Here is an 11,063-nt window from a genome sequence, read left to right as displayed (position 1 = left end):
CCTCCTCCTCCTCCTCCTCCTCCTCCTCCTCTTCGACTCGGTATAGACCTCGCTAATGCCCGTCATCCCCCTTTTATCCTTCCTCTCTCCGGCCAGGAAACTCTTTTCTCCACCCTCGCTCGACTACTTCCGCGCGCCGAGCGAGCTGGCGGACGGGCGCTCGTAAACGGACGCGGAAGAGCGCGCATAATTTTCTACTAAAGCGCGAAGAGGTCGTCGAGTGTTTCCAAGAGACGTTTTAAGGATCTCCCCCGCGTGCTCGCGTCTCCTCTCGCCTTCCCTGTTAGCTGGGCGAGCTCCGTGCTGAGAGCATACCGAGGATACAACAGCTCGCCCCGTCCGTTACTCGTGAGATTATCGGATAAAAATACGACTCGTTATCGAGTGCTCGAATTGTCGAGAGGAGAGATCCGCTTCTCGTATCAAAGTCCGACGCTTCCACTTTCGCCGAGATGGAGGAAGAGGGGAGAGACGAAGGAGGAAAGGGAAGACCGATGAAAATTTAGCAAATCGCGCGGGCATCAACGTCACCATCATCGACGCTGACACGAGCAACATTCGCTCCTAATCGACCATAAAAGTCGTAGCTCGTTGCGGAAGCGAGGGAGCGAGCAAAAAGGAATCGAGCGCGACGTCACGCAGCCGGTGGCAGATATTGCGGCGGATATGTCCGAAGATAGAGTCGTTTTAGGACGGAACGCGAAAAACGAAGGAGAGAGCAAAACGACAACGGGGCGCCGTCGCCACGCCGTTGCTGCTGCTGGTGTGGTGCTGGTAGAAACAATTCGCTCCGGGCAATGTTCCGGAAAGAAGAGGGGAAGAAGTTTCAGTTGTCACACGACAGAAAATAGTGGGCCGTTACCACGTCTCTCGCTACGCCGGAGACTCTCGTTTCAAAAGAGTGTCTACGATCGTTGACAATGTGGACCGTAGATCTCTTCCTTTTGGCCGCGCGCTTTTTCGCACTCGCACTTACTTACTCGAAGTCGGATACATATACCCATACATTCCTCCACGCACATACACCTGTATACACCGCCGCGGTCGTCGATGGGAAAAGAAAGCGGGACGATAAAGTGTCTAGAGTACAGTTAGACATGGAACAGATCCGCGCTCGCGATACATTACGTTGTAACGGAGACTTTGCATCGAGCAAATACGAATCGAGCGATTCCGCGGAACGGTATTGTACGGGAGATAACCGACAGCAGAGAATCCCGTCGAGGCGATTGCGCCAAGATCGACAGATATTTCATTACGGGCCCGGTTCAGCCGACAGTGGTTGGAAAACGCAAAACAACGCGGAGGAGGAAGAGCAGGGCAACTGGCCGGAGGCTATACATCCAGCTTGAGTAACATAGTTAGGTGCGCGAGTCGATGGGAGAATAGAGGGTCAGAGTGGTGGCCATCGGGGAATAGAGACAGCGGCTAAGGACGGCAGAGGACGGGTAGAAGAAGAGGTAGGCGGAGGGGGAGAAGGGTAGAGTAGTGGAAGTACACTCGTGTCGAGAGGAGATTCTGAGTGCTCTCTGGAGAGGCGGTCGTGGATAGAACGAGACACGCTGGGGCGAGACATTGGAGAGCTGGGAAGCGCGAGAATAAGGGTGAGAGAAGAGAAACGAGGCGAGAGGAGTCTGGAGGACGCGTCTTCGTCAGCGCTACATGCTGGTATTCCCCGCAGCCTCCTCGTCTCGAGCGCGAGCAGTCTTGCACTCTCGCACGAAACGTGTCGACGAGAGAGACAGCAAGAGGCAGCAGGGGAAGAAGGAAGAGGGAGTGGACGAAAGAAAGGGAGGCGCGAGCGAGATAGAGAGAAACAGAGAGAGAGAGAGAGAGAGAGAGAGAGAGAGAGAGAGAAAAGGTGAGCCAAGACCCAAGAGGATTCCCGAGGTCAAGATCGAGAGAGTTTCAGGAGAGCTTCTTCTCCTCTCGGACTCGAGCACGGTCGTTTGCGTCACCGACGTGTTCGTTCCAGGCCGCTTTTAAAATAGCACGAAAAGTTGCCGCTTAATTTCAGTAACTTTCGAGAGCACCCGCTCTCTCGCTCTCGCCCCTCGTCTCGAACTCTCCAGACACTCTCGCGAGTGTTTTCATCTATTACACCGGACGGACGGATGGACCGACGGACGGACCCTGCCGCCACTCGGCGGGGATTAATCGTGTTTACGCTGCGTGTCGCCCGACGTATCGCTGAATCATCGATGAGATTACGAGAGTCACCGAGAGCTACGAGCGGCAAAACAACGTCTCCTGTCTCAGGAGGATCGGTTACACCGCCGAGGTGTAGCGATTCTCACCGGGACGAACGAGAGATAAGCGGCCAGGCAGGTGAAGAGGAAAAGAGAGGTAGCCGAGTTACGCGAAGGCGTACGAGGCGCTCAAGATTAGACCACGTTTGTTCCGCGAACAAACCGACGATAGATCGTTTGGTGCGTGAAATATCTGCGCGACCGCGCGTGAGAAAGAGAGAGACAGAGAAAGAAAGGGCCTTTGGATAGTCGAGACGATAGGATCAACCGCCTTATTCTTCGAATCGAATCTCGCTTTATTAGCGCGTCTCAAAGAACTAGCGTTCTCGCTATTTGGTTTCGCAATGAGAGAACCTAGCAAAACTATCAAGAAATACCACTGACAAGCCAAAGTCTCTCGCTGTAGCAGCGCCGTTTTATCCAATCGAACTCGTAATTTAACTTTATTACTCGATTTTTCGAGATTCCTCGAGACGCGTGAGAAACGCACTCTCGCGCTCTTTCTCGTGGTCAGTCCGTAAAAGCAAGTGCGACTTACCTCCATTGGACTTGAGATCGTCGGGCTGGCCGCGATGCAGGTCCGGTTTCGTCAGCATCGAAAGGGGGTGTGCGGCGGTACCCCCGGGTGTAGCGGCAGCTCCCGGTGGCAGACCTAAGCCGAGTAAAGCCGCAGACGCCGAGGTGGGGACCGGTATACCCGCGCCAGGGCCCAGTCCGGGAAGTCCGGGTATGCCCGGATGCGGTCCCATCGCCGCGCCCGGCGGCAATTGTTGGGCGTGCATCTGTTGTATGAGTCTCGGCAGGTCAGGCCTTTGTTGCTGCAACGAGAAAAAAAAGAGGACCGCACGGTCAATAATATTGTTTGCGCAACGATAGCGACCTCTGATCGCTATCGACAATCGGTTATCGCCGGAGCTTCTATCATCGTCGTTCCTGCTCGCCGGAGCGTCGCGGTTCCGTGCGAATCGCACGTTCGCACGTCGCGACGCGTAGAACAACGCGCGCCATCCTCGCCCGCTCTATCCCGATAAGTTCGAAGATTAGATTAAGTAAGTGGCGAGGCAATTAACGGGCTCGAGTGCGCGTAACGGTGCCTCGAGTATTTCCGCTGTAATTACCAGATAAAACGAGCCTGGGTATTATTCCGCGAGACGTGAAAAAAAAACGCGATGTGCGGGAATCGAGGCGATCATCGCTAAGAGCGCGGCAGATTGGAATCGAAACGGTGGGACGGGGAAAACTTTAATAGCGCGTCGATATTATCGCGGCCGCTGCATCGCCGCGAGAGGGGGGGAGACAGGGACAGAGAGCAAAATGAAGTGGAATAGAGAGCGAGAAAGAGAGAGAGAGAAGAGTCCGATAGAAGTTCGGAAATGATTTTTACGGGCTATCGGTTTAGCACGGCGGTGTGTACGCTGCCGCAGCTTCGTTAGGAGAGTCTGTTTGCCGAACGTGAACTCACGTTTCCAGCGCGGACAAATGCATAAGCAAATAAAATCGCGCGCGGCGGGCGCGGATTTAAAAGCACGGCACGGTGTGTCCCTCCTCCTCCCTCCACCAACTCTCGCCCGCTCCACCAGCTCTTCCTCCTCCTCGCTTCCCTCTACACCCCCGTCATAATTGATCAAACAATTTCGTTCCCACGAGGAGACAGGGAAACAGCAAGGGAAGGAGAAAAAAGCAACGCAACGATAATTCGCTGGAAAAATCGCTCCGCTTAATTCCGGTCACGATCGCGTTCTCCACCCCCCTCGACGAGAGAATTTCTCCCTTCTCTCTTCCCCGACCGCCCTTCTCTCTCTCGTCGTCAGCAGTCGCCGCCGCCGCCGCCGTTACGCGAAAATACACTTCGTTACAGTCAACGGAGAGGCAACTTTCCATTAGCAAAGCATACAAATTGCCGAGTAAACTCCGGCAAGTTTGAGTAACCTCCGCGTTCGACCTCGCCCGAGTAAATCTAAGGCTGCGAAACAAGTGGAAAGACTTACGCTCACCCGTCGAGCGAACGAGCGAGCGAGGAAGCGAAGGAGTGAGCGAATGAACGAACGAACGAGCGAACGAGCGGGCGAACGCCGGCGAAAAGTTTCGCGGAAATCTTAAGCGTATCTCGCCCGTAGTTTCCTCGTTAGTTGGGCCAGGCCGCCAGACAAATTGTGGACCTGTTCAGCGCCGTTTTAACGGTTCGTGGATCACGGTAGTGGTGGTAGTGGTGGTGATAGTGGTGGTAGTGGTGGTAGCGAGGGCGAGACCGGAGAGTGCGAGGAGTACGAGACTGCAGAAGAGGGTGGCAAGGACCAGGAGAAGGAGGGGACAGGAAGAGTACGCAGACGGCGAGTGGAAGAGGAGAGTGTACACCCACACCCTCGCGCTCTGTAACCATGTACACTCGTTAAGGCAGGCCGGAGCGAATATTCCGGGGAGTAGTTTGCCGAGATAATTAAATGGCTTAACGATATAATAACCTCGCGTCGAGCGTTGACTGTCTGAACAGAGCCACCCACAAAACATACAAACAGAGGAACGTGTATAAGCGTGCCGGTGCTGCGGCGCGGCGCGTCTGTGTGGAGAAACGGAGATTGAGCCGAGGTGGAAGGGAAACGGAAAGGTATGAGGAGAGAGAGAAGGTGAGAGAGGCAAGAGAGAGAAAGATAGAGAGAAAGGGACGGGAGAAGGACGAGAGGAGGCCCTACGGTCCGCGGAGCCGTCTGCGAAAGCGTTGGCGGAGATTCGAGGAAGTCGGAAGCCCCTAGGAAACGTTTCGAGTTTCCACTCTTGATAGCGATAATAATCCTACCCGGATCCAACTTCCAACACGAAGCGTTACCTACCTACCTACCTACCTACCTACCTACAGCACTACCACTACCCTCTCACCAAGGAGGAAACCACCCTCGTCTTCGCGCCGAGATTTCTCGTAATAACGTAGGCAGCGACGCGAGCAACGAGTGGGGGTAGTTGGCTGACGTTTCAAGCGTATTGTAAGACGCAAAGTTCTCGTCGAAGTGATGCGAATCGACTTGTTTCTTTTTCTTCACGAGTCCTCGTTGACTAGCGCGAGAGGATCACGAACGAGAAAAAATACACGGTCAAAGTTTCCAACGTGCTCCGCGGAAAGTTACGACCTCCCGTTAAAGTGAAATACGCTCGGCTCGAAATACCCTTCGACCACGGCTTCCGAGAATGGACTTGGAAATTCGAAATCATTTCCGATAATCGAGTAAATCGGCTGTTTCTCCTAGACTCTGGCGACGGAAATGTCGCCGGATATTCTGCATTTAAAGCATGCCTCGCAATCTCATCCCTTATTATCCTCCGTTCCTCTCTTTCTTTCGCCCGAAAACACCGAGCAAACGTGTCTCAATCTTTGTGCGAACTTAGCCACGGCACACTTGCGTCACTCATCGGGTTGTCTCTCCCTTATCCTCAGCAATTTTCGTCCTCGTTGTCATCGACCACTTGCTGACTCGGCCGCGCGAGACAGATCCAAAGGGATCGTCTTAACCTTCTTATATTGCATATCGTTGACACCCGATAAGTGTCTTCATGCGGAGGAGAAGCGCGATCGTCAGCGATGCAGGTGCGTTTGCGCGAGCGTGTCCAACACGAATGTTCGTAACGCCAGTATCGTTCGCAGTATGCGTCGATGGATTACGATTGATATTCGTCGTTCGTACGTCGTCCATAGCGACATTTATAGCGGCGATCTCGAATAACAGCTATAAAAGGGAAGAGGAGAGGAGCTCAGGATAGGTAGATATACATTATATATGTATATATATATATATATATATATATATATATATAGAGAGAGAGAGAGAGAGAGAGAGAGAGAGAGAGAGAGAGAGACTACGATATCTCCGTGATATCTACATCGCAATGCGAAATAATCCGCGAAATGATTATGTTTCCTTGGCTTATCTGTTCGCTGCGAAATCGAGCGAGCGAGCAAGCGAACGAAAGGCGAGCGTCGAGCGCGTCGCGGAGCATCTCGCGGCTTGTTCGATTCGATCCTCCTCCTCCTCTTCCTCGCATAGCTGGTGGGATTTAAGAGAAGAGAGTAGACTAAGGCGGGCGGTATCCCGGAATCCTGCTAAGGATTTGCCGCACGTACCCCGACAACGTCGCAGATCCGTGGAAGTTTCTCCATGAAGCGGGGGCGGAAGGGACGGCGGGAGATCGGGGGCGGAGGGGCGGCTGGAATGCTGATTAGTCGGCGTTCGTGCACCGTAACACTATAACCTACCACCGACTCGGGAAACCGGGCGGGAAGACTCCGGATAAGATTCTAGCGGAGCGAGAAGGCGAGAGAGAGTGGGAGTGGGGGAGAGAGAGAGAGAGAGAGAAACCGAGGAGAGGCTATAGGTGGCGAGAGGATACGGCGGGATAAGGACGAGAAGGAGGAAGAGCAGGCTAGGGGAACGGAGAGGCGGGCGAACGAAGCGGAGGGGAGAGAAGCCGGTGGCTTAATAGGGAGGAAATTGAGTGCTCGAGCAATATTGAGGAGGATTCGGGATTCGCCAGGATCGTATCCGTCCGTCCGCTTTTGGATTCCTCGGACGTGCATCGGCTTCCACGTAGCGTGCCCCGCAGGGGTTCTCCACTCGCCGCGAATGCTTTTCGCGCTGTCACGCACACCGAATCGGCCGCATCCACGGGCGCGGGTATGTCGCGAGGGAGAGCGCGGATGCCGCGCGACCGGCCTCGACAATGCGGACCGGCTGCAGCCGGCCGCTCGGTTCGCCGCGGTCGGTCGATCGGTCGACCGGTCGACCGGACGATCCGCCTTTGTAACGAGCGATACCATTGGCGTGCACTCACCCCGATAATAGCGTTCAGCTCGGTCATGGTCACTTGTTTGGCCCTGTCGACCGCAGTGGCGACCTGCTGCTGATGCTCCTGCGAGAGAAACGGCAGGATCTGAGCGATGATGGCATTCAACCTCTTCGCTATCTCCGTCTGCAAGAAAAAGACGAATCGTGGTTAAAAGGACTCGTTCGCTCGCGAATTTGTATCGGTCGCGCTCTCGAGCGCGAGATTATTGTGAAGATAATTCGCAGAAAGACGATGCGGGAAAGATGCGAGGAATGAAAGATTTTATTAGGTTCTCAGCGCGAATTCTTTCCGCCCCTCGACGACGGTACAATGGGTTAGGGGAAGGGAAGGGGGGAAGACAGAGAGGAGGGTTGTTCGATCTCGACACTGCGCGCCGGCATACACGGTCCGCGCGCGTCCGGACCCTCGGGCGGCTTGTTCCGGATCGTTAAGAAAGGTAAGGGCTAGCTTAACGCGCCCTCGCGAAGGAAACGAGTGAAGATGCAGGTGCGGCATAACCGACCGAGGGTGTTTACGACGCCCTCCGGCTGGAAGAGACTGCCAGGGAATTAAATTAAATCCAAGCAAGATTGCCACAGTGGCGTAGGTATTGCTCTCGACGCTCGTGCAATCTCGCTTCGGCGAGACGATTCATTCCGACACATTCGCCGATACTTTGGGCGGGAGGGTTCTACGCTGGGGCTTTTTTTCCTCCTTTTTCTCCCTTCCTTCTTTCCACCCTTTTTCTGCGGGAATTTAACAGGGCGGATTTTTCTCGAACGCGCGTTACTCCTCGTAATTCCGCTATCGGGCGCACAATTCATTTCGACAGACGAGAGTCTGTGCACGGTATATGTATACTGTACCGCGTTGCTCTCTCTCTCTCCCTCTTTCTCTTTCACGCTGGCACGTATCCCCGATATTTCTCCGATCTGCGGACTCTTCTCTTCTTCCTCCTCCGAGAATACACATCGAAAACAGGAGGTGGGGAAGCGCTCGAAATAACCGGGCGCGCGCGCACGCACGGATCTACGCGGCGCTCAGACGTGCGCGGCCACAGGTAACACCCGACATAATAATAATTCACACGGCGCAACATCACACGGCGGAACTCCATTTAATTATCGCGGAATCAACAGGCGGCGCACAGAGTGCGCGCGCGGAACATTTTCGACGCTTTCGTCGAGAAAATGAAATCACTTAATTACCTCGACAAAGCGGTCGAGAGGTTTCCTCCTCCTCTTCTTCCACCCCACCCCTCCCCCCGCGCCGCCGCCGTCGAGCTGCTGTTGCTGTTGCTCGTTTGCCCGCCGGTAGTACAATTCGCACGCTCCAGAGACGCGGAAGCGGAAGCCACCGATTTCGTCGTGGAACAGGAAGCAAACCGCCGGTTTACGTGTACCCTGTTCCCTCCCTTTCCTCCCTCCCTCCCTGCCTTGCTCTTATACTTCTCCTTCCTCCTTACGACTCGTAAACGCCCCGAAAGTATAAAAGCGAGGCGAGCAGCCAGCTCGCCGCGGCTGATATAAACGGCGAGCTTCCGTCAACGGCGCCGCCCGTTTTCTCGCCGCCGCTTAAACGAGCCTCGAGATGCTAATTGAAATATCGCCAGGCCACTGAAATTCTTGGCAAGTTTCCCTCTCTCGCAAGCGAGCGAGCAGCGAGAGGGAGAAAAACAGAGATAGAAAGAGTGAGAAAGGGAGAGAAAGAGAGAGAAGGAAAACGCGCGCGAGGAGGACCTGTTTTAATTACTCGTCGCCCTCCGAGTGCTTGTTATTAAGCCGCTAATTATAACGTACGCGAAAATGAGTCGAGCGAACATCGTGTATAACAGCGAGAAGGCTTACGCGGACACACCGCAACGGCGGCGGGTTATAACTCCTTGCGGAGCATCGGAATCTTCAACAGCGTGTATCCCGTGGTGTCTGAAAATGCAAATATAAGAACGAATCAGGAGATTCCGCGGCAAGTTTAATCTCGCGGCTCGAATCGCGCGCGCGAAAAAGAGATTGGTCCTCGTTCTTGCACGCACGCGTAGCTCGTGTAGAGCGGATTCACAACGTGCGGGTGCGAATATCTAGTAGGATAGAGTTTAACGAGCCCGCTCTGATTTCGAACGTATCCGCGTACACACGTGCACCGCTCAACGCGCGTTTAATGATCGGACGATACGGTGATAGCGGACGATTATCGCGGACGGGGGGCTTCGTCGTCGTCGCGGCGCCCTGTTGTCACCGTCGCTCACGGAGACGACTTCGCGTACAACTTGCGAGAATGTGACGATGTAACACGCGCGCGCGGATAAAGTTCCATCTACTTGACGTACTGTACGGCAGCTTGCGACGAGCCAGAAGATCCCAAGCGAACGAGCGGTACGACGGGGACATTGTGGGCGAAATGCTGGTTCTAGAGAGGAAGGAGGGCGAAGGGGGGAGGACGACGGGGCTGGAGCAAACGTAATTGCGTTGCCAAGAAGTTTTCCCCGGGTGAGAGGTAACCAAGAAAATAATGAATGGCTCGGATGCTCCGCTCCTCCATTCTCTCGTGAAACGCGGGGGAGAGGAGGGATAAGTGGGGGAGCAGTAGGGAAGAAGAGAGAGCGGCGGTGGCGGTAGAAGCGGAGGACGAAACGAGAAACCGAGTTTCGGCCGCGGCGGTTCTCTCCCTGCTGTCCCGGATTTCACACGGGGGAGAGATGAAAACCTCGCCTTGGAATGAATTTTTCTCAGTCCGTGCCAAATTGGACCGACGGAGATTGCCGTCGCGCGAGAACGGAGTCTCTTCTCGCGCGAATGACTTTCTTTTTAAAGTCCTAAGGTGCTGTTGCGCCTCGCTGCCAACCGCGTCGCGCTCTTCGCGATTGTACCTCCGTCGAGGGTAGGAAAGGAAGCGCGAGATTTCAGCGGCGAGACTCCAGACTCGACCGTGACACAGACGTCACAGGAAGCCGTGGGCGCCTTCTGATACCTTCTCTCCTTCCGCCCGCGCTTCTTTTCGCATTTACGTTCTCCGCGCGGCACTGCGGCGAGAGGAGGAGTCGTGACGTGGCGAAACGGAAGACGCAGATGCCCCGGTTCGTAATATCGCGAGAACCGCAAGAAGCTCTCGCAAAGTGCCATACCCCGCCCGCCTTCTCTTTTGCTTATGTACACGTACACCACATCGTTGTTCGCCTACACACACGCGTGCAACGTGCATGCATACGAGCCGCGACTACGTACCGCGCGCATCTCGCAGGAATCAGGCGCTGCTCGGGGGACGCTCTCTCCCATACATATAAATAAACACTATACCGTACGTCTAAAAGCAGGCGGCAACACATTCGCCGCATGAAAATGCAAAGCGACCGAGCGCCGCCGATAAAATTCCTCGCCTGTAAAACGGTGACGTGCACCGAATTCTCCACCGCCACCGCCGCCGCCGCCACCACCACCACCACTACCACCGCTACTACCACCAACCCTCAAGGCCCTCGATACCGCCGATATAATCCGATACTCGAGACCACCCTGAGAGAAAGACACGCTTTGCGAATCCGACCTCTTATCTATCTCCCGTGGAGCGCGCGCGCGTGAACTCGCCTTTTTATCCTGCTATGCCTTATTGTTCGCGCCGAGCACAAAAGTGTTTAATCGAGGAGTCAGCATCCGATATGACGATGGAAGGAGGGGAAGGGGGAAGATGGAGAGAGAGAGAGAGAGAGAGAGAGAGAGAGAGAGAAGAGCCGAGAGTTCATGGCAACAAAGCCACGCTCGCCGCCAACCTCCGCCGACCAACCGGAAGCCGTTACTTGCGCTAACGAGTAAACCAACGGCTGCTCGTCGGACTTTGGTGGTATTATGCTGCGCGAGCAAATAAACTGGCGTGTTCGGCTAACTCCCTGGTTTCTGGTAAGCCCCTGCACACCGGCGCGACGGCTCTCGCTCGCTCGCTCGCTCGCCCGTTCGCTCTCTCGCTGTAAACCCCGGCTAACGTCCGCGTGATTGCAATATCCCGCGGCTT

At 54.9% G+C, this 11,063-nt stretch overlaps 1 protein-coding gene across 7 annotated transcripts in view; it reads right to left on the bottom strand.

Annotated features, from left to right (window-relative positions):
* LOC116842733 (protein groucho-like) overlaps positions 1-11,063 on the bottom strand; it is a 112,974-nt gene that overhangs the window by 30,035 nt on the left and 71,876 nt on the right. For all 7 annotated transcript variants that reach the window (XR_004377767.1, XM_032812363.1, XM_032812362.1 and 4 more), the window contains 2 exons: positions 7,068-7,205; positions 2,788-3,067 (listed from right to left, as the gene is read on the bottom strand). Coding sequence is in view for 6 of the 7 variants with exons in the window: in XM_032812363.1 (XP_032668254.1) it covers positions 2,788-3,067; positions 7,068-7,205 (418 nt within the window). In the remaining variant the exon portion in view is untranslated. The remainder of the gene's footprint in view (positions 1-2,787; positions 3,068-7,067; positions 7,206-11,063) is intronic.

The sequence above is a fragment of the Odontomachus brunneus genome, unplaced genomic scaffold (assembly GCF_010583005.1).
Source record: "Odontomachus brunneus isolate Ranch 3 - 2012 unplaced genomic scaffold, Obru_v1 Obru_scaffold_027, whole genome shotgun sequence".
NCBI classification, from domain to species: Eukaryota; Metazoa; Arthropoda; class Insecta; order Hymenoptera; family Formicidae; genus Odontomachus; species Odontomachus brunneus.
This window is presented reverse-complemented; position numbering and strand designations above follow the sequence as displayed.